This window comes from Suncus etruscus, chromosome 14 (assembly GCF_024139225.1).
Source record: "Suncus etruscus isolate mSunEtr1 chromosome 14, mSunEtr1.pri.cur, whole genome shotgun sequence".
NCBI classification, from domain to species: domain Eukaryota; kingdom Metazoa; phylum Chordata; class Mammalia; order Eulipotyphla; family Soricidae; genus Suncus; species Suncus etruscus.
Genome location: NC_064861.1, coordinates 74,384,514 through 74,410,087, shown reverse-complemented (window position 1 = coordinate 74,410,087; position 25,574 = coordinate 74,384,514). Strand labels below are relative to the sequence as shown.

General features: G+C 44.6%; 1 protein-coding gene and 1 non-coding gene across 2 annotated transcripts in view; one reads left to right on the top strand and one right to left on the bottom strand.

The window, feature by feature from the left end:
- CDH13 (cadherin 13) overlaps positions 1 to 25,574 on the bottom strand; it is a 733,255-nt gene that overhangs the window by 236,236 nt on the left and 471,445 nt on the right. The window contains exon 5 of the mRNA XM_049787442.1: positions 1,578 to 1,730. Coding sequence (XP_049643399.1) covers positions 1,578 to 1,730 — 153 coding nt within the window. The remainder of the gene's footprint in view (positions 1 to 1,577; positions 1,731 to 25,574) is intronic.
- Positions 12,756 to 12,862, top strand: LOC126028983 (U6 spliceosomal RNA). The gene has a single exon (XR_007502647.1). It is a non-coding gene; the product is annotated as a U6 spliceosomal RNA (small nuclear RNA).

Here is a 25,574-nt window from a genome sequence, read left to right as displayed (position 1 = left end):
GGGATCTGATATGCTATAACATCATATATCAATAATCTGATACCTAATATCTAACCTCAGGAGTTATAATAGCACTAAGATGAGAAGATGGGACGTTCTTCCTAAACAGGAACCCTTTAAGGGTGCCAGTGATTGAACCCTGATCAGCCGCATGTGAGGCAGACTCCATGCATGCTGTATTATTGCTCCAGCCCCAGACATGGTTCTGACAAAGGAAAACTGAAGTAGCCAAATCCAGTGCAGGAAACAGGCCTCACTTCTGAGCCAGATCCTGGAATATGCTCTCCTGGTGGGTAGCCATGCACAGAGCAGGGTATGGTGGGCAAATGCTGTCATGTAATGCACACTGCATAATGCTCCTCTGGGTCCTTCCTGCAGCCCTGTAAACACTTCAAGGGCCCAGCCCAGCCCTGGAGAGAGTAGATTAAGCTGCTGCCCCATGGCTGGGCTGGGCCCTCCTCAGCTTCTGAAGTCTGAAGGCTCTGAGGCCTACCACAGTTTCCAACTTCTCTGACTCTGCGGCTTGAAAGACAGCAGCTTCCTTGTTCTCTATCCCCACAAACCCCTCAGGAAGGAATACAAGACCATAACAGAGAAAGCAGGAAGACCAGAAAACATCAGACCCATAGCCATTAGGACCGCAACCTCCTTATGCCCTTTCTTCACATGCACAACCTTATCGGAACTGAGAAACATAGGCATGTGGCTTCCATACATGAGGTTTCCATGCATATTTTTTCCACGCATGCATTTTCTATGTATGTGATTTTCATGCATGTTTTCCTGCATGGAAGCCTGCAGTTTCCATGCTCATGGTTTCCATGCATACAGTTTCCATAAACATGGCTTCCATACACACATTTTTTTAATACACACAGTTTCTATTCCCCACTTTTCTCATCCCTCTCCCTATAGTGAAACCCAGTTTAAAAGGAGGAGGAAATGTCTCCACCACACTGCATTCTCATTGATCCCTTCTGGATACTTAGCTACAATTTTTGTGTCTGGGCACCATGTCCTACACTCACAGCACTGTCCAGTGCCTCCTTCCTATTTCCTTAGCATGAAAGACTCATGCTCAAGTGCTCTTGGCCAGTAGACTGCTGAAAACCTGAACAAACTTAGCATCTCTGACCTCCTCTGACTTAATCCCCATGTCCTTCAGCTGCCTGTGGTCTCTGAAGGCCGAGGCCTCGAGGGCGAACCTATGGCATGCATGCCAGTGGTGGCATGCAAAGGCCTTGCAGCTGGCATGTGGAAAAGCCTGAAATTAAGATGCACGGTGGGAGGCGAGTGTGCTGGTGTCTGCTTTGCAGCTCACCTGGCAACAAGGCTTGACTGGCCATTGGGAGGACTGGGCATAGTGTGGCAGTTTGGACACCCAAAAAGGTTTAGCCATCACTGGTAGGCCCTAGGGTGTACCCACCCCTCTCTGTCGAGTTTCATCTGTCTCACTCCCACAGAGAGGTGCCCCAGACCACACAACACCAGGTCAGATGAAGCATAAAAATAACAAACTCAGTAAGAAGAGATGGAATAAGACTCAGGGTGCATTGGGCTGTCGTGGGGTCACTCACTTGGTACGTAGCAATGGCTTCTCTGTCCAGCGTCTGGGTCACCGACACACTTCCTGTGTTCTCATTAATTCTGAAGATGCCTTTAGGCTCCTGGTCCACCCCTTTGCCTGTGAGCCGGAATTTGGACCCCTCAGGCCGATCACTGTCCACCACCTGGGTAGAAAGAGAAAGAGATACAAGTGAGTCACCAGCTAGGACCCCCTCAATGTGGACAAGCCACCCTGCAGATGCTATGCATGGGGTGCTGTATGAACCCCTTGAGTTCAGCAGGGTCTGAATAGCACTGTCACTTTTGCCCTTTTCTATTTGCAAACCCTGTCCTCACACAGCTGGGTTAGAAAGCTCCTAGCCTAGGGGACAGACAGAGTTAGGATAAGGGAGGTGAGAGCTGAAATTATTCCCCTGAACTCAGTCTTGCTGCTTGGAAGATCCAAGAGGCAACAGTGTTCAGCAGATTCAAGATCAGACTCTGATGGGGCCAGAGCCATAGCACAGTGAGGAGGATGCTTATCTTGCTCGAGGTTGGCCTAGGTTCAATCCCTGGCACCCTATAGAGTACGCCAAGCACTGCCAGGAGTAATTCCTGAGTGCAGAGCCAGGAGGAAACCCTGACTGTAGCTCCAAAATGACAGCACAAAATTTGGACAATAACATTATTATTATTTTTTTTTAGTTTTATTATTTTGGTTTTTGAGCCATACCTGGCTGTGCTCAGGGATCACTTTTGGAGGGCTTAGGGGATTGAATGGGATACTGGGGATCAAATCAGGGTGGGCAGTATACAAGGCATACAAGGCAAATGTCCTTCAACTGTGATATTGCTCCACCCCCTGACATTTTTTACCAAGCTAGTTTTCCTCCAAACCAGTTCTACAGATAGTATGTGTCTCTGGGCTCTGGCTGGCCACCCTCAAATTCCCAACAGCCAGGCTATGGCTTCTGGTGGTAAGTGAGGTAACCACCAGCTCACACACCTGTGGACAACTTTACAACAAGCTGGTGGGTGCAGGGATGTCACTGTCCCATGTCAAGGTGAGACAAATCCGAGGCAACAGCCAAATTCAAACCTGGCCCTCCCAGGCAGAGTCACTTCCAGCATTTCTGCAGCAAATATTTTCACCACCCAACTAATTGGCCAAAGCTAAAGGAAGAGGAAGGAACAAAATCTAACTGCGGCCTCCTCTAGAATGTCCCTCCAAGGTAAAATGGTCCTAAACTCAAACTCATTGAGGTAGGGAAAGGTTTGTGGCTAAACTTTAGCTGGAAACTTCGAAAAAAGGAAGGGCAAACCTTTCGTTTCTCTGGGGACCTTTTCTCTATCACTTCTGAATTTATTTCAAGATAAAGCCCAGCATGTCTGGAGCTGGCATTTGGAGAATACTCTTAGGAGGTAGGTGTGGTAAAGGAGAAAGAGAAAGAAAGAGGAGAGAGAAAAGAAGAAAGGGAGGGAAGTGAAAGAGAGAGAGAGAGAGAGAGAGAGAGAGAGAGAGAGAGAGAGAGAGAGAGAGAGAGGATAATTTCAGACAGAGTCCTTAGTATAGTTTGAGTGAATCCTGGAGGTGATTAGAAAAAAAAGAAACCAAATTCTGATTTCTGGTTATTTTCCTCCTCTAATGGCACTGGGCGCTGTCCAAGTCAAGACAAATACACTCCGCATAAATTGCTGCTGGTTTGTCTAGTATTCATGGAGATCTAACATCACGTCATCCCGTGAACATTCATAATGTCCTTCATTCCTGAAAACGTTAATTCAGTTACTCCAACACTCAAGGTCACAAATACAATAGACATTTACAATACACAGATAAAAGGGTACTGGTTGGGATGTAATGAATTTGCAAATGAGTGGGGATATATTCAAACAGCCTCAACAGTGCTCAGAAGAATGAGATGGTAGGAATGCCTCCCCACCCCAACCCTTGTCCCCCAACCCCCCCAATTCCTGCATCGCAAAGCCTGCAATTCACAGGGGTGCCACCAGGTGGCAGTGGCGCCTAAGGCAGCTTGGCCCTGGGGACAGTTTCTATGCAGCCCAGTTGAGGAAGAAAGAACATGCCCAAGTTCCATATGGCAAAGCAGGTTTTTGTCTGGTTGAAAGAATTCTTTATTAAGATACACGGAGAGTTTTGATTAAACACCAATTACTTCTGTTTTCATTTTGTTCAAAGTTGAACAGAAAAGATCTAAAACAAGACTAAATATAGACGGGGATCTTCTGACGAAGAAAATATCTAGTCACAGCTCGGCTTGACTTAATGCCACTCATCTTTTCTCTGCTACCCAGTCCTCCCAGGGTCCCTGACAGTGAGCGACATTCTCAGCACACTGTGCTCCCCACTGGCCCTCAGTGCCTAGCTTGCAGAACTCATAGGGTTCAAGGCAGAGAGATCTCATTCCTATAACTGCTGATTCTTGTTCAACCACGGAGTAGCCTCAGAACTCCAAATTTTGGTGTCCCAAACTTCCTTCTCTAGAGAGATTTCAACTTTTCCAGGGCTGCTGAGGATTTGGAGAGTTCATCTGTGCTAAGGTGAGTTTTTTTGTATCCAAGGGACACGGGTAAGACCCAGCACTGGGTGGAGGGTGTCTTCTCAGGGAGCAGATCTCTCTTCAGACACATATACCGCATTTCATTGCTCTTCCTGGCCCACTTCCACGCTGTCATTCCTCTGTTTCCCTTTATCACTTTCATGAATGTGAGTTCAGATCTCTTGCTCCTGTTCCCCAAAACACACTTGAGCCAGGCAGCTTTGTCCCCAAAGATTACGAGGTTCTACAAGGCCACCCAGTGGGAAGCAGACATGGCCAAGAAAGTATGAACTTTGTATGAAAGTTCTTCCTTTGTGGAATCACCCCATTTGAAGATGTTGGGCATCCACCCAAGATTTTCATGATCACCTCTTTGCTCCAGATCTCCCTGTTCAAAGGAGTACAGCCCAGCCTCTCACATTTTCTGGAATTTTTTCTGAACTCAGAATGGCAGCTTGGGGACACTTTATTCTGCTCCCACAATCCATTTGAAACCCAGGATGGAAAGTGGGCTCTAGACTGTCTCTCCTGATGTTAAGGTCAGCTGTAGGTCATTCTCGAGAGTTCTTGGTGAGCTCTGAAGGGAGTCAGATCAGATGCTGGATTTCCAAAGCTAGTCTGAATCCAGTTCCTGCTCTGGAAAGGAGCAAGTCCTGTTCAAAGCTTAGCAAACATGCTCACTACCAACCTTGCTATCCAAGGACTAGTTTTCATGCAGTGGCTAAAATTGCCATCTGGTGTCCCACTGTCCATTTGGGTTTAACTAGACCTGTTGGTGCCCCTGGACAGGGGCCTTCTCAGGCCAGTACCTAGGGACATTCACTAGAAGTCTCATTCTTGCAGAAGAGTCTCAAATTGTGGCTTCTGGGACCAGCCTGAGCTTCAACTGAGGTTTTTCAGAAATGCAAAGGGTGGGAGGTTTCTCCCCTTTTTCCAATACAGGACACACTAGTTAGGTTTGGGGCACGATGCTTGTGGTTCAACTCAAATCCTCAAGCATGCTAGGTAAGTGCTCTACTATGTAAATCTTCTCCCTTGGCTGAGTTGGTTGCTAGCAAGAGTATTTTGCTGGACAAATGAAACCTTTTCATGTCTCTTTTCTTAGCTTCCACTAAAATAATAGTAATAAAAACCTACTGTCTTGAGTACAAAGCAGCTCCAAGCCAAATGCCCCTTTCCCTGTGATCACTTCTAAATGGAGGCGGCTAATTCCCTCCTATTTAGAAAATTTCTTTTCAAAGGGTCGAAGACAAAGGAGAGAATGCATATAGGTATGTACATAGAGTGATCAAAAAGATGCAAAGCTAGGAAATAATTTATTCTCCTATCTATATAACCAAAGGGAAGAAATCACAGATGAATAATCAGTCAGTCTTGGTCTTTTGGGGGGGGGGATGATTGTAGGTGAAATATTTGTTTTCCTTTGCCTTTAGAAGAATCTTTAAGTTCATAAAATTTTTGCTTATTTTACTTAAACAGTGAAAAATATGCTTTTAAATGTGAAAGAGGCATGATTGGAGCTTGATAAACACGCTTGTTGAGGTATTTTCTATTGCATGGTGAAGTGGGAATAAAAGAGTATCGCTTTTCCTTAGAGTCTATAGGAAGCATTTATTTGCTGTACCTGAGAACAGCTCTCTCTGGTCATCCATGGGCATTAATTAGTTCTCAACTGTGGCTTAGTCCTTTCTGTGCCCTTGAACTAGGAGACACATAGCCCATAATTGCAGTCTGGGCTGTGAGGAGGTCCGGGCTCTTTTCTATCCCTTGTGCATCTCAACCACTCGGCCCCCCAATTATCATGGGGAACTGAAGAGCCCCCACTCCCTACTGTGGAATCTTTGGAGCAAAATGCACTGCAGTAGCTGTGGTGAAGTCAACCCTGGTCCTCTCCACATTGGGGGACCAGCCTGGGGACATTGCCTAACACACAGCTTTCAAGGTCCCCAAAAGGTACCACCTGAAGGGCACCAGGAGCACAGATAAGCTCTGAGTCTCACCCTCCACTTGTTGTCTAAGCAAAGGCTTTTGGACTCTGCTGGAGCACAGCTGAGTTCTGATGCCTTCAATCCTTTTGTTGTTGGTGGTGCTGTTGCCTTATTTGCTTTTTCCTAAATGTTTTTCTATTTTCTCTAATCCACAGAATTTAAAAGAAATTGGGCATGTCTTTATCTATCAGTATCAACATTTTCATTATTCCAATTTCAAGATGGCTTATAAATATGTCTATTTTTGTTTGATTTGGGGCCATACCAGACAATGCTCAAGGTGTTGCACTCAGGAATAATCTCTGGTGGTGCTTTGGGGCACCTTATAGGATGCTGGGGATCAAACCCGGGTCAGCCTCATGCAAGACAGGTACCCTACTCACTCACTGGAATATTGCTCCAGCCTATAAAATGTCTAATTTGAGATGAAAAGTAAAAATTCATTTGTGATTGAATTCAGTATCATCTCTTCAGCTGAGGAGGTGTGTGAACACACACAGAAAAACATGCATTCTGCAGTATTATTAGTAACAAGCGCCCAGAGGTGGAAGCAACCAGGGGGTCGAACACAATGACTGAATAGATCAAACAAATGTGGGATTATCTCCATGAAGTGTGGTATTCAGTCCTATAAAATGAGGGAAATTCCAGTTCATGCTATGACAAGGATAAATCTTGAGGATATTATGGCAAGTGAAATAAGGCAGTCACACCAGGATAAATAATGCATGATCCCACATATTAAAATATGTGACTGGCATGATGCTATTCCCAGTTTAATAACATATGCCAAACGGAGACCAACATGCTTCCCACCCTGGTGGTCAGTTTCTCTCCAGTGACTATTAATAAGATGTTTCCATCTTGAGAACAAATTCCTTGAACTGATGATTATGCTAGACCTTCTTTGCTTCCATTCAACACATTTATTGGCTGCTGAGGCTGTGAGCTTATAGCTCTGATGGCACAGTTTAATATACTCCACGAGATCTGTGTTATGAGACATGTGAGATGAGCTCAAAGGTGTCCCAGCAGGTGAGACAAAGCAGCCATGTTTGCCTCTATCACTCATGGTGGGTATTTCCACTCTATGGGCTGTGTCTACTCATGGCCCAGAATCCACAACATCACATGTTTCTTTTTTGTTTGGAAGACTAAGGGGGCACCCTTAGGGGTTATGGCCTGGATTTCTCACTTCCTAATACAGATGGTAGCATCATTTTCCTGCTTGCCATGTTCCTGATCTTTGGTGGCTCATTTAAGTGAAATCAAGATGGTTCCAGACATTGTAGGTGAAAACTCCAGATTGGATCTGATGGATGGGAGTAGGGAGAAGTCACAGGCTGTCCTAGATATTCTGGCTCTTTCCCAGGTACCCATCACAGGATGACACCCTCCCTCACTAGAAGAGGGCATCTGTGGTCACATGACTGGCTTTATCCAATAGTGTGTTACAGATCACTTGGACTCAAAGAGAAAGAACTGAAGTGATCAGCCCATTCTTAGTTCTTTCTGCCTTTTTTATATGTCATGTGGCCATGAGTTCCTCAAATAAGATCGTAGAGAGAAAGAGGGAGGCAAGTTGTCTCAGAAGGGCGGAACTTCCAGCCATCTTCCCTCAATGGACATGGGACATCATGATACCTCTGCTCTTTTGGTCAGCTAGTTACCACCATAGAGCCTAACTTGACCTGATCAATGTGGAGTGCTGTGGAGAATGGGGTTTGAAGATGAGGCCCATAGGAGCTGAGCATTCACCATGCGGGTATAGAGTTAGGAGAGCCACATGGGCTTTGAACCATAACCATCCTCTGCAAAAATGGGGGAAAGAGGCTTTTTCAGAATAGATGAGGGCAAAGCAAATGATCTGAGAGCCATGAAATATGAAGTCTATAAATATGCTCAGGAATGGGAAGGAATTTGGGGCTGAGAGCTAGGAGAGTAGGTCAGATGCTTGCCTTGCATGCTGCCCATTCTGGGTTGAGCCCTGTCACTGCATATGGTCTCCCAAGAACTTCTAGGAGTGATCCCTGAGAATGGGGAGTCAGGAGTGATCACTCAACACAAGGTTGTTTATGAGCCCTGAGAGCAAAGTCAGGAGTGATCCTTGAATAGGTTAGGAGTGATCTCTGAGTACAGATTTAGAAGTAAGCCCTGAGTATCACTGGGTGTGGCCTCCAAACTCTGCCCCCCAAACATAAAGAGAACTCTTTTCCCTGTGAAATGGGGGTAATGCTGCTTCTCAATTAGCACCTACTAAGAATTGCCTCTGTGCAATGACTTTGGTAAATATTCACAGACATTAGCTCACTTAATTCTTTTGTAAGAGGATTGGTTTGTTTGTTTAGGAGGCTCACCCAGCTGTGCTCTGGGCTTATTATTGACTCTGTGTTCAGGGATTATTCCCAGTGGGTTCAGGGCACCTTATGGGATGCTGGCCATCAAACCTGTGTTAACAGTATGCAAGGCAAATGTCCTCTGTTTATTGCCTTGGTTCCCAGCTTACTTACTCCTTACAATTAACATGGATATTGGTCCACTCTACAGAGAGAGAAACTGAGTCCTACATGCCAAAGCCAGTTAGGCAGAAATGATTTTGGATTGGAATCCAAGTATTTGGTACCCTCAATCTGATCACTTCTCTATAAGGCCAAGGAAATAACTGACCAATAGAGAGCTGAGCTGGGGCCTCTAGCAGCAGGACCCACAAAGCATCAGAGTCTGGTGCGGTTTTGGGGACACTTGTTTATGCGTGACATACTCACCCCTGCTCTTGGCCCTCCCCCCAACTAATGCAGCTCGGAGCCAAGATGAGAGACTTCCAAGTCTCACTCATCCTCTCTCTTCATCAAACTCCTGGCAGGGACATCCTTACTTCTCTGTCTGAGCTTTAGTGGAATCACTGGTATCATTCAGGACTTTCAGAGTCATTCTGCCTTCTACAAAGATCATAAATTAATCCTGTCCTTGGGCACCACAGAAATCCACACTTAATCTCTTACTAACTTGCCAAACTTCCTTCCTTGCCACTGCCCTGCCTCCCATGCTCCTCCAATTTCCACTGGCCCAGTTACAGTTCCCTGACAAAACCAAATATTCATGTGCTTCTCCAAAATATAGTTCAGAGCGGGACCAGAGCAATGGCGCAGTAGTAGGGCATTTTCCTTGCATGTGGTTGACCCAGGATGGACCTCGGTTTGATTCCCCTGGCATCCCATATAGTCCCCCAAGCCAGGAGCAATTTATGAGCACATAGCCAGGAGTAACCCTTGAGCATCAGTGGGTGTGGCCCCCAAATAAAACAAAATAAAAATACAGTTCAGGAAAAGCAATGGAACAAAATCAGCATGATAAACCCAAGGCAATTCCCATTTGGAAGTAATGAAAACAAACCATTGAATAATTTCTACCTGGAAATGTGAGCTGGCTGGGAGTTTTTCCTGGGAGTTTCCATACTTACTATTCTTATAATTGAGGACCCACTTTTTTTGCATTAAGGCCAATGGTTGGCAATCAGAAGTGGTTGCCAGACAGAAAGGAAATCTCCATCACTTTCCATTGAGTTCCTGGCCGCCTTCTACTCTGTGTATCATGTGTCCGGGTTGGGAGGATGAGTGTGGCACTTTAGGATCCCTTCTTCTATGAAGCAGTGATTATCTTTCACAATCAGATCATATGAAATTAAAATCTTCTGAGGGCTCTTGACAACCCTTCAGCAAAGTAGTTGAGTCTGTCTCTAGGGGACTGGAGGTAGTGTTTAGCCTTGCATGCAGCCAACCCAAATTCAATCCCCAGCATCCCTATGGTTTCTCAGCCTGCCAGGGGTAATTTCTGAGTGCAGAGCCAGGAGTAACTCCAGGTGTGGGTCCAAAACCAAATTCAATACAATAAAATAAAACTTTAAAAAATAAAAAAAAGACTAGCCCTGAGCTATTCCCTGTAGCCTCACATACTTCCCCTTCCATTTCTGCTTCTGCTGCCAGTTCCCCCCACTCAAATCCCATCTGTATGTTACCCAAAAGGATTATCCCCTTATCTCTGCTTTCTTTTTTTGGGGGGGTCACACCCAGCAGCTCTTAGGGGTTACTCCTGGCTCTATGCTCAGAAATTGCTCCTGGCCGGCCTGGGGGACCATATGGAATGCCGGGATTTGAACCACTGACCTTCTGCATGCAAGGCAAATGCCTTATCTCCATGCTATCCATCTGCCCCCCCCCCCTTTATCTCTGCCTTCTAATGCTGTTCACCCAGGGTCTGCTGTCCAGAAGCTGATACAGGCCAAGCATATTATCATCTGAAAACCTGGGCTGGGCTGGAGGGAGGCAGAGTCAGTCAGTGGAGGCCTTTAGACACTTAAAGTCTGTTTTAACATCTTTAAAGCCACATTTACCAGTTTTGGGAGACCCAGATGTGGAAACACTGAAAAACCCTAAAGAGTTTTCTGGGAAAATGAAACCTGAAAACAACGAATGCTTGTGTGAATGAATATGACAGCAGTTTTGGTCCAAACACAGTGTATGCTGAAGTGAGTACATTGGTACAGTGTGTACGTTCCTTGCCTTGCAAAGCTAGTGGATTCACTCAAGCCCTCAGGAGTAAGCCTCAGCACAAAGGGTCTGGTCCTTAACTCTCTAAACACCTCAAAAGACCCCCCCATGGGGGAGCCAAAAAAAAGCCCCCCCCCCAAACAACCAAAAGAGAACATAATGTTTGTTACCACCTTGCAGCTATTAAGTTCCACTTTCCAATGACTTTTAATCCTTCTAGCTTATGATGCCTCTAAATTATACTCTCCCATGGGAATAACACAGTCCCACTTTTCTCATAGGATCTAGTAAATGGCTTTAATTCATCAATATGAACCCAATGGATTTCTGTAGGGTCCACCCATCATTGTCACCCTGACCTTCAATGCTCTCATCTCTCCCAAGGTTTCATCAGCTACCTGCCGCCATCATCTTTTCCGCCCTTTGGTTCTGTTTAGCTCTTCTGCATAGAACCTAATCTAAGTATCTAGAATCTGTCTCTATTTGCCATGAAAAAAATAAGCAGTGCCACAGTACGGGTTTTATTTTCTTCATTACTGCAGACGGCACATGGTCTACTCAGATATTTCATAATCAATAAAGAACCACATAGAGAGGAGCTGAAATGAGAAACCATATATTCAGAAAGGAAAAGAGATTGCTGCATAAATCAATGCACATGGCCCACCATCGTGGATTCACAGTAACTTGTCAATTGCTCAGACCTGTTTCTCGGGTTTGTGCTCTGAGAACCACCCTGGACAGCTCCCCCGAAAGTCCTTTCAAGTGATATCTCCCAGTCAACTGGGCCCCAGGGAGATGCTTTCCAAAAGAGAACAGAGATGAACTGGCCCAGGGAAGCATCAGGATCAACCTAGGTACATGCCACCTGCCTTCTCTAAAGTTAATGGCTGATTCTTCTGTAGCTTCTGCTGGTATGCTTCACTAGGGTGCCCTGTGGAAGCTGGGAGCCTGAAAAGGCATTGGTAGAATGTTCAGAGGATGCCAGATGAAGGGAAGATTCTGGGCGGGTCATAGTGCCTAGGCTTCTGGTTCTTCTTAAGTCACAATAAGTCTATTCTCTCTACTGGTCTTAGGCAAAGCTCAACTCTCCAATAGATGTCTGTGGGTATTAAATGGATGGATAGATCTTCCCCAGGGAATTCCAGAGAGGGGTAGAAACTGAGATTCAGGGGCCTCATCTGGATTAGATAAGCATCATGAACTCCCATTAGTGACTGGAAAGGTAGGGGAGATGAGACTGGAGACAATGTTTGGGGCTTCCCCCCTGCTAGGCTACAGAAAAGACAAACTTCATTTCCTTATTTCTGAAGACTCAATCAGTGTACAATGTCTACCAGACAGCTCTAGGTTCTGAAGGAAAATATTGAGATAATGAAGAAGTGAGCTGAAGGCATGAGGGCCCATGATGAAGGAGCTGCCACCCTGTCATGGGCCACAGAACTTGGAGGTGCTACAGAGCAATCGATACCAGTCCACCTGGAGCTAATTCCTCTTGCCTGGCTGCTACGAGCACTTGAGTTGGAAGCTTGGAATGGTCCTTTGAGAAGAGAAAGAGGGATGAGGTGTTGTCAGCTGGCTTGAAGTTCTTTCTTATTCCCCAAGACTCCATTTCTCTGGCAGCTCAGCACAGCCTATTGGTTCTGGTCCTTGCACTGTGTCTGTTCTCTCTTTATTTCTCACTCACTCCATCATAATGCCCTTTACTGTTGACCTGGAGTAATGTTCCCCACAAGAAAATATAGCCAAGGCTCCAACACTATTGTATACTAGACTGGTAAACAGAAACAATGAACACTCAATAAAGACCAAATCATGAACCAATAGTCCATTTGAGTCCAACCACACATCAATCAATATACAGAAGAGCCACTCAAGAAGCATTCCAAGGGGTCTCCTCCATAATGCTTGCACTCACCGAGGTCTGCCACAGACCAGGTCTCGTGTTATAGATTTGTGAGTACTTGCCAGTGAGTTATTTTATTTCTATTTTATATATGAGGAAAGAAAAACTCCATGAGGTGAAGTCATTTGTGCATTGCAGCTTGTTAGGCCCAGGGAGCAGACATTGGACTCCTCCAAGACCAGTTGAGTCAATGAAGAACTCAGGGTTTGTGCTCGCTTCGGCAGCACATATACTAAAATTGGAACGATACAGAGAAGATTAGCATGGCCCCTGCGCAAGGATGACACGCAAATTCGTGAAGCGTTCCATATTTAAAAAAAAAAAAAAAAAAAAAAAAGAACTCAGGGTTTGGGTCAAATGCCAATTCCCAACTAAGAGATTCCTCCTAATTCCACCAGGCACCTCCACTGGCACCAAGGTTTGGCTATGCAAAGGACAGTCGTGTCTTCTTTGTGGGGGTCCTGCTGAGCATGCTCAGATCCCTCGCCTGTGTAACACAATGGGGGTTCCTCTTACAGTGCCCCAGGCCCAGGCCCATCTGGGCAGATATTCGTGTTGTACATTGGAAAATGAAAGCACGCACGGTCCCAGGAGCTTTCTGACTTGGAGCCAAACAAATTCACCAGAGCTCATTTGTCAGCTGCCATAAATGCCTCCCTCCCTGCCTCGCTCATCCTGCCTTCCCAGTTTCTTAGTTGTTGTAAGCTTATCACAGAAGTAAATCAAAATGTCCTCAAGAGGAGAAGAAAAGATAAAAGCAAAAAATGCAACATCCCCAAGAGAGGAATATTTTTTTATACTTCCACAACTCTAGCGATTCCGTCTTAAAAAAAAGGTCCATTATTTAATTTTAGTACCATGGAGGTGGCTAGTGATGAATAATGGCCCCTCTCTCCTACCTTCTAGTATTTCTAAAATATTAATACTGGTTGGATACCTCTCCTAGGGGGAAGTAAGAGTTGAATCTTTTATAGGCTCCCCAACCCTGTTCCTGTACTTTGAATTTATTTGATGGCCACCAATCATATGCTCTGGATTCTTCTAATTATCTATGCACTGAAGGATAGTCAGCCTTAAAGGGGGGTGGACAGAGTAAAATATGTTGTTAAATAATTCCTTTTTTCATTATTTTCTTTGCCTACGTAGTCTCTCTTTCATTAGGCATCAGGATGTGCTGCCTGTCTCCAGCAGAACCATAAATAGAAACCACAGTGAGCTCCCAGCTCTGGGCCTCCCACCCCGCCCCAGGTCAGCCGGCTGCCAAGGCGCATGACGCTTCATTACATCTTTACCTGCCAAGATCACCAGTGAGCTTCGGATGCTGAGATCCACCTATTCAGAGTGGAGGAGACATGTCTGGGCACGAGCAATGCCTGTATGTGCTTGTGTGTGTCCACATGTATATGCTCTGTGGATGGGAGGACAGGCATGAGGAAATCTTTCAGAATAAAATGAAGATCATATTGGGAATTGAACTTGGCTGTGGTGTCTTCAAAGAAAAATAAGTTAGGCTTTTTTTTCCGTTCCAAAGCAAACATGGATAAATAAAACTGGGAAATTTATGGAACACAAACTCAAGTAAGGAACAGAGACACAGAGATGGTGATTGTCTTGTCAGGTTAGTATAATAATGACATAATAATGATCTTAACATACCATGGCATTTACTCTAGTCTTTAAAGTGTCACCAGGTTCTAAACAATTTTCAAATTGCTTCTTTTCAGATATTAATTGAGATAATAATCCTAGCTGTCCCTGTAACTCAGTTTCCTCCAAAGGCACTATTTTCTGGAATGGTAGAAGGAATTACAATAGGGCCATCTACACTCAAGCATTCTGCTGGCCTTACCCAGATTTCAGTCTTATTGGTATATGTGTGATTGTATTAAATTCTACTCCCTGGTCATCATGCAGGCTTCCGGAGCCTCTGCCACTACTAAGCAACAAAAACATGTCCACAAGGACCCCGCTGTCCTTTTAGAACCATGACCTCTCTCTTCCCTATATCACCTATTCCTCCCAACATCCCTAAACTCTAGCATTCATGAATCTACCCTCTGCTGTCAAATTTTGTTCTGGTACATGATACCACATAGTCTTTAACTTTTGAGATGGCCTTTCTGTTCTTGTTTGTTTGTTTGTTTGTTTTCAGGAGCCATACCCAATGATTCTCAGGGCTTACATCCAGCTCTGTATTCAGGAATTACTCCGGGTGGGGGAACTGAACTCAGCTTGGCTGTGTACTTCCTTGTACTTCCATGAAGTTCATTTGCCAAAGATTCTTTCCAGGGTGGTGTTTTATCAATTATCATTCACTGGGCAGCAATACAGGTCTCCTAGATATGAGCCTGGACAACTTGTTTAAGGACTGTCTGCTGAGGCAGTTACTGTGACTAGGACACAGGTGTGTACCCAAGTTTTCATTTCTTCTTACAGTAGGCCCCCATGGGTGTGCCCTGTTGCTATGGTGACCACAAGTTTACTTTGACAAAAAAAAACAAAACAAGTAAATTATAGCTTTCCCAACTGCTAATCCCATTTTGCAATCCTGCCAAGAATATCTGAGAAGTTTTCTCTTGAGTCCTCACAGTCTTCATTGTAGTTAGGATTTTTTGAACTATTTGGGTAGATAGTGTCAGGAGAGTTCCCTAGGGTTTGATCTGCTTTTTGCCACCCTGGGTAGTGGCTCTCCCCATCTTTTCAAGCACTTTTTTGTATGCTCAGTTTCTCTGGTCAAATGTTCATGTTTCTTTACCCATTTATTTTTATTTTTTTTATTAATTTTTATTTTTAATTATGAAGACAAAGATGCAAAGAAAGGGGACAAGGTAAAGTTACAGAGGAAGGACAATCTCCCATAAACGGAATTCTCAGTAGTCCATTGCTGATATCTTAACTTTGAACTTTCAGCCAAAGAACATTACGAAAAATAAAACAGAACCCATGTACAATTACTTTGTCCCTCAAGTCCCCAGATTGTAGTACATAGTATTTCTTAGCAGCACACAAAGCAATCTAAAGACATAAAACTTATGTAACTCCTTAAACATTGAAGGCAAAGTACTTTTTTAAATTTCCATGCACATGCATATTAGTTTAAGTTAACCTCAAAAGTTTAAGTGGGTTGTTTCTCTTAAGGATTAGAGTCAAAGGAGCACAGTAAAAATGGTGTTAGAGTGGCAATTATTGTTTGCATAGGCCCACCAAAATATGAGGGACATGGAAAAGAAAAGCCTTGGCCTAAATACAAGGAGACCCTACCCCTGTAGTTTCCTGGCATAAGACCAACTCTAGACTCCAGGCAAACTAGTTTGTCCAATCCAGGTCATTGTCTGTAGTGCCAATACACTTTTATTTTTCACACAGTCTCTGTTGTTGGTATCATGTTTCTGTATTAAAGATCCTGGAAATTGCATATCCTATATTGCAGTCAGGATGGTGCAGAGCATCCTCTCGTTTCACCTCACAATTAAAGAGCAATGCAGAGAACCCTGTCCTGTAAGCAGGTCGTTGTTGTTGTCAAGTCTTCTTAGTGTTAAGGGAAGTCTCTTTTGAGCAGGCCAATGTCAGAGCCGTGGTAGTATCTTCCCTGGTAGAGGATTGATTCCAGGTGTTGTTATAAAAAACCTTGGATGTTTCATAGATAGATTCCCTGGTTCAGGGGTAAATAGAGGATGCCCCTTCTTCTGAGGCCTGTGCCAGGTCATTATATCAATGTTCAGGGTGTAAGGCCCCATTGAACTATGAGATTTGTATGTTTCTTTACCCATTTTTAAACCAGACTGACAATGTATTCTTGCTTGGAAATTTTGAGAGTTCTTCAATATATTCTAAAACCTAAATCCTTTCTTAGGTTTTGTGTTCTGTGCATACTTTTTGCTAGTTTGTAGCTTGTCTTTCATCTTTTTTTCTAAACCAAAAGTTGTACATTGGAATGATTCCATGGACTGGTGATTCCTTTTAGCAACCATGTCCTTTGTGTTCAATCCAAGAACTCACTCCACCCTCCATCCCTAAGGTTCTTTTTACCCCCTTTTATTCCTGAAGGTTTCAGGTTTATAAATTCTCATTTACATCTCTGATCTATTTTAAGCTTCCTTTTTTCCTAAGGCTTGAAATGTAAGTCGAGGTTTATCTTCTGGCCTGCAGATGTCCCCTTGCTCCAGCCCTACTTCCTAAGGACCCAGCCCCTCTCTCAGATGGATTTGTGCCATCAGAAAGAACAGGTGCTACTTCTGTCTGGGCATTTGGCGGGGGGGTTCTCTTCCATCCCATTGATCTCTGCATTTTATCTCTGCAAACAGTCTTTATCATGGTTGCTCTGAGCCTCAGTGTCAGGAGTAGAAAATGATTCACTTTCTTCTTCTCCAACGCTGACCATCCAGCCACTGCGGAACCTGTCATTATCATAGAACTTCTAGAATAAGCTTGCCTGTGCTTATAGAAAAAATTCTGTTTTTTTTTTTCAAATCAAAATCAGAATTGATGGACAGCATAAACATATCACCGTGTTCTTTCTTTTTTGATTTAACATAGCAATAACAAGCATTTTCTGATTATAACTCCTTTTTAATGGCTGCCCAATAATCTTTTTTTATTTTTTTTTTTTATTTTTTTTTTTTTTTTGGTTTTTGGGTCACACCCGGCAGTGCTCAGGGGTTATTCCTGGCTTCATGCTCAGAAATTGCTCCTGGCAGGCACAGGGGACCATATGGGATGCTGGGATTCGAACCGATGACCTTCTGCATGAAAGGCAAATGCCTTACCTCCATGCTATCTCTCCAGCCCTCTTTTTTTATTTTTTAAAATTATTTATTTAAACACCTTGGTTACAAATATGTTTGTGGTTGGGTTTTGGTCATATAAGATGACACCCCCCCCATCACCAGTGCAACATTCTCACCACTAATGTCCCAAATATCCCTCCTCCCCTTCCTGCCCCCACCTGTACTCTAGACAGGCTTTCTATTTCCCTCATACATTCTCATTGTTAGGATAGTTTGCAATGTAGTTATTTTTCTAACTAAACTCTTCACTCTTTGTGGTGAAGTTCATGAGGTGGGCTGTAACATCCAGCCCTCCTCTCTTTTGTCTCTGAAAATTGTTGAGAAATGTCTTTCAGTTTTCTTTTTTTTTTTTAATTTTTTTATTATTATTTTAATTATGACAACAAAGATGCAAAGAAAGAGGACAGGGTAAAGTTACAGTGGAAGCCCAATCACCCATAAACAGAATTCTCGGTAGTCCCATCGATGATATCCCAGCCTTGAACTTTCAGCCAAAGAACATTAAGAAAAACAAAACTGAACTCATGTACAATACAATTACTTTGTCCCTCAAATCCCCAGTTGTAGTACATACTATTTCTTAGCAGCACACAATATAATCTAAAGACATTAGACTTATGTAACTCCTTAAACATTGAGGGCAAAGTACATTTCTCTAGTTCCATGCACATGCTTACTAGTTTAAGTTAGCCTCAAAAGTTTTAGTGGGTTGTTCTTCTTAAGGATTGGAGTCAAGGGAACATAGTAAAAAACGGTATTAAAGTGGCATTTGTTTGCATAGGCCCACCAAAACATAAGGGATCTGGAAAGGCAAATTATGGTCTAAATACAAGGAGACCCTACCCCTGAAGTTTCCTGGCACAGGACTGACTCTAGGCTCCAGGCACACTAGTTTGTCCAATTCAAGTCATCCTCTGTAGTGGCAATACACCTCCATTCCTCACTTAGTCTCTGTTATTGTTGGTATCATGCTTCTGTATTAAAGATCCTGGAGTCTGCATATCCCATATTGTAGTCAGGATGGTGCGGAGCATCCTCTCATTTCACCTCACACTTATGGGGCAATAGAGAGAACCATGTCCTGTAGAGCAGGTCATTGTTGTTGTCAAGTCTTCTCAGTGTAAACGGAAGTCTCTTTTTAGGAGGTCGATGTCAGACCCTTGGTAGAGTCTTTGCTGGTAGAGGACTGCTTCCAGCTGTTGCTATAAAAGACCTTGGATGTTTCGTAGATAGCTTGCCTGGTTCCGGCGTGAATGGAGGATGCCCATTCTTCTGAGGCCTGTGCCAGGTCATTATATCAATGTTCAGGGTGTAAGGTTCATTGTACTGAGATTTATTAGATAAGAACTTATCTGTATGTATGGTGTTTTCCCATTTTAATGTGTCTATGCAAACAAGGATCAATGCCATGAAGCGTTATTGGTGCATCTGGAGGCAATGGGAACAAGACCAGCAGTTTCCATGACATAGTTCAATCATAGGAATCAAACTGAGGGACAGTTCCACCAACAATCCTTACTGAACAGCTTACAAAGAAAAGACAAGATGAAAAGTGGATAGAAACATCATAGTAGAAGAATATATAGAGAGTTACATCAGTTAAAGAAAATACCCATAAAATAGTCAAAAGATATATGTGTTCAATATGTGTTCAATTTCTGTCCTTCTAAGTAGTTCTGGGATTTGTTAGATCTACTGTATGTCTTTGGTCAGAGAATAGAACTGTGTGTTACTGAACTTAAGAAGAGTAAATCTGGGGTACTAATGGTTGGGAGGAGCATATGTTCACGCGGGTTTGCAAAATGTAGACTGGTATGAAATTGCCAGTGACAGCCTAAGTTTAGCTGAGCAGCTATCTGCCACCCCCCAGATCAATCTCCACCCCCTTAGCCAACCTCTGTAGCCAGCCTAGGAGTGGGGAAAACCCAGGGTGCCCCATCAGCTCCTTCCAGAAACCCACCTGGAGATCCGGAGGAAAGGGGGAGAGGGGGGTCGGGTGACCCATGTCCGAGCCCCCCTACCCTAGGCCGGGCTAAGGGGCCGCTGGCACATGCGGAGGCCTGCCAGCTGCCCGCCCGTGTTGGCTAAGAATCCTGCTCCAGGAAGGGAGAGAGACCCTCCCAAGCCCGAAGGACAGGGATTTAAGCCCCACCCTAGGCCAGGGTCCGGACCCGGCCAGGCAGTGGGGAAAACCCAGGGTGCCCCATCAGCTCCTTCCAGAAACCCACCTGGAGATCCGGAGGAAAGGGGGAGAGGGGGGTCGGGTGACCCATGTCCGAGCTCCCCTACCCTAGGCCGGGCTAAGGGGCCGCTGGCACATGCGGAGGCCTGCCAGCTGCCCGCCCGTGTTGGCTAAGAATCCTGCTCCAGGAAGGGAGAGAGACCCTCCCAAGCCCGAAGGACAGGGATTTAAGCCCCACCCTAGGCCAGGGTCCGGACCCGGCCAGGCAGTGGGGAAAACCCAGGGTGCCCCATCAGCTCCTTCCAGAAACCCACCTGGAGATCCGGAGGAAAGGGGGAGAGGGGGGTCGGGTGACCCATGTCCGAGCCCCCCTACCCTAGGCTGGGCTAAGGGGCCGCTGGCACATGCGGAGGCCTGCCAGCTGCCCGCCCGTGTTGGCTAAGAATCAGTTTTCTTAAAATCCATAGATGAGTGAGACTACTCTGCGTCTTTCTCTCTCTCTCTCTCTCTCTGACTTATTTCACTCAGCATAATAGATTCCAGGTACATCCATGTATAGGAAAATTTCATGACTTCATCTCTCCTGATGCCTGCATAATATTCTATTGTGTATAATTACCACAGTTTCTTTAGCCATTCGTCTGTTGAAGGGCATCTTGGTTGTTTCCAGAGTCTTGCTATGTGGTAAATAGTGCTGCAATAAATATAGGTGTAAGGAAGGGATTTTTGTATTGTATTTTTGTGTTCCTAGGGTATATTCCTAGGAGTGGTATAGCTGGATCGTATGGGAGCTCGAAAATTTCCAGTTTTTGGAGGAATCTCCATATAGCTCTCCAGACAGGTTGAACTAGTTGGCATTCCCACCAGCAGTGAAGAAGAGTTCCTTTCTCACTGCATCCCCGCCAATACTGCTTGTTCTCATTCTTTGTGATGTGTGCCAATCTCTGTGGTGTGAGGTGGTACCTCATAGTTGTTTTGATTTGCATCTCCCTGATGATTAGTGATGTGGAGCATTTTTTCATGTGCCTTTTGGCCATTTGTATTTCTTCTTTATCAAAGTGTCTGTCCATTTCTTCTCCCCATTTTTTATGGGATTAGATGTATTTTTCTTGTAGAGTTCTGTCAGTGTCCTGTATATTCTGGATATTAGCCCCTTATCTGATGGGTATTGGGTGAATAGTTTCTCCCAATTAGTGGGTGGCTCTTGTATCCTGAGTTGCCCAATAATCTTAAACATTGATTTTTTTTTACTGGATGATTTTTTGTTTGTTTGTTTGCTTTTGGTCACACCCAGTGATGCTCAAGGGTTACTCCTGGCTATGAGCTCAGAAATCACTACTTGCTTTGGGGACCATATGGGGACACCAGGGGATCGAACTGTGGTTCATCCTAGGTTAGCGCATGCAAGGCAGATGACTTACCACTTGCACTACTACTCCAGCCCCTTTACTGAATTATTCTGAGAGAAATAATAGCATTTGGAACCATTTTAGTTAAAAATCACATGAAGAAAGCACTTAGTAGTTATCTTGTTAAAAAATAAAAATTCTGTGTATTGGTGATTATTTCCTTGTTAATGTAGGATTACTTACTGGAGAGGAATCAAACCCAGGTTGGTGTGTACAAGGCAAGCACCTTTTCTTCTCCCTCCCCTCCCCTCCCTCCCTCCCTCCCTCCCTCCCTCCCTCCCTCCCTCCCTCCCTCCCTCCCTCCCTCCCTCCCTCCTTCCTTCCTTCCTTCCTTCCTTCCTTCCTTCCTTCCTTCCTTCCTTCCTTCCTTCCTTCCTGAAATAGGGTTACTTGAGAAAATAGAAATAATATTCCTTTTTTGTTTGTTTGAGGGCCACATCTGCTGCTGCTCAAGACTTATCCCTGGCTCTATGCTCAGGCATCACTCCTGACATTGCACTGGGGACTTTCTGGGGTGCTAGGGATCCACTTCGTGTTAGCTGTGTGCCAGGCAAATGCCCTACCTACTGTACTCTCTACCAGGAAGAATGGTCCTACAGCTATTTTCTATGTGGATGTCTTTCCACATATGTTTACCTGAACATGAAAATGATCATCATAGGCATGAACACTTCTTTTTGTTCTAGATTTGACCACCCAAGTTGGAGAAACACTCATGAATGAAATGAGACCAGCTCATGAGGGAATCATGCAGCAGTGTCTCGGCCAGAAATCAGGATGATCATAAGCCTGCCTGGCCCAGATGCTTTTCCAAAGGCTGCCATATCCTCACTCTCTCAGGGAGCCGCTTAACTACCCAGTGCAGGCGGGGAAGGAAAATCAATTCCTATTTCACCCACTTAGACTTCAGGAAGCCTTTGCTACTCACGTTTTTTTCTAAATCCCTTTTCACCCGGAGGGGGAAAAATTAGTTAAGTCATTTTCTTTTTTACCCAAGAATGAGAAAAGAACAAGCCAGCAGCCTCATTTGTCCCCTTCATGTTTTGTCTGGGAAATGACTGTTCCAGGAGAAGGCCTGAAGCTCATGGTGAGAGATACCTGGGCCGCTGGCTGAGCGATGAGAACTTGGGCAGGTGGCCCCAGTGCTATTTGTATTTCTGTCCTTCCCCTGGAGCTTTTCTTCATCTTCTCTAATGGAAGCAGAGTTTTCTCAGAAACTGGGGAGAGCGGGCTGGGTTTTCTTTCTCTGCAGTCATTTGCCTTTTAAAATGGTGCGGGGTATGCAATTATCTCTCTGGGCACATCTTTAAGGCTCCACTTTTCTACTGAGGACTTGGGGCAGAGGTGACCCCTGAGGTGATGTCAGGGCGCACTTAACCCGGGCATGGGCTGTGCCAGAAGAAAGGAAAGCCCCAGGCAGGCTGTGAGTCACTATAAGGTTGGATTATTTAGAACAAAACAAGTCTCTATGCTCTCCAATGGCTTCTTTTTTCTTTTCTTTTCTTTTCTTTTCTTTTCCTTCTCTTCTTCCCTCCCTTCCTCTTTTCCTCTCTTCTTCCCTTCCTCCCTTCATTCCTCCCTTCATTCCTCCCTTCCTCTCTTCCTCCCTTCCTTTCCCCCTCCCTCCCTCCCTACCTCCCTGTTCAATGCTCTTTTTTAATGCAAAGATTCAATTCTCCTATGTTCAGTTGTGAGGGCAAGAAGGGAAAAGTTGCTATTAGTCCAGCTTCTTAACTGCTTTGGGACCGGTGCTAAGGAGGAGGTTCTCTGGTATTTTTATATAAATGTTCATGATCTGAGGGTAAAGTTCTTTCCTGGAGGAGGAAGTGCATACTAGAATTGTCCAAGAGGGGCTTTAGCTCTCCCTTATAAGGTAGTGGAGGCAGAGAGGAGGAGGTTGTGGGTGTAGTGATAAAGCAGCCATCACTCAAGAAGTCATGGACAGAGCATTCTCGGGGTCTGTGGTGCTGAGCCACATGAAAGAACAGAATCCAGAGTGTGTTGGAGAAAGCCATTGTGACCACCTACCAGTGCCCCAGTCCTCCTTTTTCTACAGGACAGGGATCCTCTTACAAAGCTGGGGGTAGAGCCCCTTTTCCCCCAGGATAAGGAAATGCAGTGCCCTACCCTGCGCCCAGCTTGTGAAGTAGTGACATGGGGAGCAGGGAGCATGATGTTTGTACCAAGGTTGGGGGGACACTTGCTAAGATTTCTATATGTCCTGAAATGCTGCAAGTCTGCTCCATGAAATCATGGTACAGCCTCAGAAGGTGTGGGGTGTCAGGGTGGGGGAGAGAGCTTCTTGACGATCAGGTGAGCTGGGCAGCTAGAACATGTCCTTGGGCACTTGTGTTCTTCTTGACTCCAGAAGCTTCTATCTGGACCACTTAGTACTTTTTGTAGTACAGGACCAAGCACATTATATCTATGTCTTTCAGAGATGATGTCTGGGCCAAGAACTCTGCAGCATTTAAACTCTGCCCAAGAGAGAGACCACTGGACTGAGCATATGCTTGGCATGCAGGTTTGATCCCCAGCACTGTTTGGACCCCTGAGCACTATCAGGAACAGCTCCCAAACACAACTCTGAAATAGCCCCTGAGCAATGGTGGATGTAGCTTCAAATCAAATAAACTTAAAATAATACAGAATCTTTTCAAGATATAGATTTTTCTCTTACAGACTCATTGCTTCCTGGAGGTCTAATACAGAACTCACTCTAGTTACACTTACACTTACAAGATGCCTGTTGGGGTTGGGGTGCACATTTGAGACCCCCAGAGATAACTTTTCCAACTTCTTAGAATACTGGCCTTGGAACCCCACCTCAGTCACACTGTTCAAGGTCCTCAAACTTTTTAAACAGGGGGCCAGTTCACTGTCCCTCAGACCATTGGAGGGTCTGATTATAGTAAAAAAAAAAACTTATGAACAAATTCTTATGCACACTGCATATATCTTATTTTGCAATGAAGAAACAAAACAGATACAAATACAATATGTGGCCCGCGGGCCACAGTTTGAGGACCACTGGTTCAAGGGCTCTGGGTGGGAGCACCCCAGATTAGCCCAATCACTGTGCTTCAGCTAACGTTGGAAACCAGCCCTTGGAAACAGTCTTCCGTGCATACTTCTCTGGGCCTGGCTCTGGGGAAATGGCTTTTCTAGACTGTGATGTCCTTTTACAAGGGAAAGAGAGCTGGGAATCACATAAAGAATCATCATGAGATTTCTTCCTGAGAGAATAAGCAGAAATATAAAGGCAACTGGGATCCTGTAAAATAAAACACTCCCAACTGCTACAGGTCAGAACTGCTTCAGGAAGATTCTCTGCAGAGTGGGATCCACAGAACATTTAAGCCTTAGAAGGCAGGAAGCAGGGAAGCATAGCAGGGTGGCTGGGAAGGGGGCATGATGAAGCCAAAAATGGCCGTCCTCAAATGTATAAGGATTATTCTCGTGTGGCAGGTTTCTCCTGTGCTGGGACCATGACAAGGATGTCAGTGCTCACTGATAAAGAGGATTTGGTAAGCTAAGGTGGACCCTGTCCAGTCTGACCAGTACACTGACCCTTAGTGTCTTTCCATGTCCTTGATAAAATAAACTTAGGAGATTACAGGTGTTATCACCCATGTTTGACAGAAAGGAAAGCTGAGGCACCGAGAGGCTAAAAATTTAGACTGAAGTCACATGGCAGGTTGTATCCTGTCTACACATCTGTGATTTACTATAAGTACTTGGATGCAAAGTACCCAGGATACTAAGCACCGGAAACACCCACTCCTCAGAATCTCCTCAGGTAGACTCTATATCACAGGCAACACTAATTCATTAATTAATAATTAATCCACAGGTGAGGCAAGCTGAAGAATTTTCCTAGAATAGCTTATAAGCTTTCCTCTCTTTGAATCATATTTCTGTATCACTAGATGATGAAAATCATGTTGATTCTTTGCAAAGAGATGAACCCAATGAACCATTTCCTTTCTAAACCTACACTATAGATGACCACAATGAGAGGACTATGAAGTGGCCAGGGAAGTTGTCTTGGCCTGCTTAGTAATGCCAGAGTCACAAAGGGGATTCAATCAATTGCTCAGCAATTAGCCATTATGAGATGGGGAAAAAAAAATCCAATTGACTGTTTGGTAGAGCAGGAAGTGTTTTAAATGTCACCACAGTGAGAGAAATATTTGAAGATTTGTCTTCATAATGGTTAACTAATTACAATCTTCAAATTTTATTGCCTTGGAAAAATAACTCAATTCAACAGACAGAATATTAACACTTGAGGCTATTTCTCCTTTGTCTTAGTTAGCGTTAGGGGGAGGCATGTAAATGGATCAATTCCTAGAATCTAAGAAGACCCCACTCCAAATGAATGGTTTCCCGGAGGGATAGTCAACGTGCTATTCATCATTTTATCATCTGGATGGACCTAGTGTGGGGTGGGGGCACAGCAGGAACTTGCAATTGCTGGCTAAATGAAACTAAAGTGGGAAGAAAAAAAAAAGCTCTGGGCCTGTTCCTGAGTCCTTGGGACCTGGTAAGTGAAAAGCTAGAACTATGGATGCATTTGACTTTGTTACAGTGAAGGATGGTGGCTCGAGCATTCTCTGTTATGTCGACCACCTGGTGTCTTAGATATC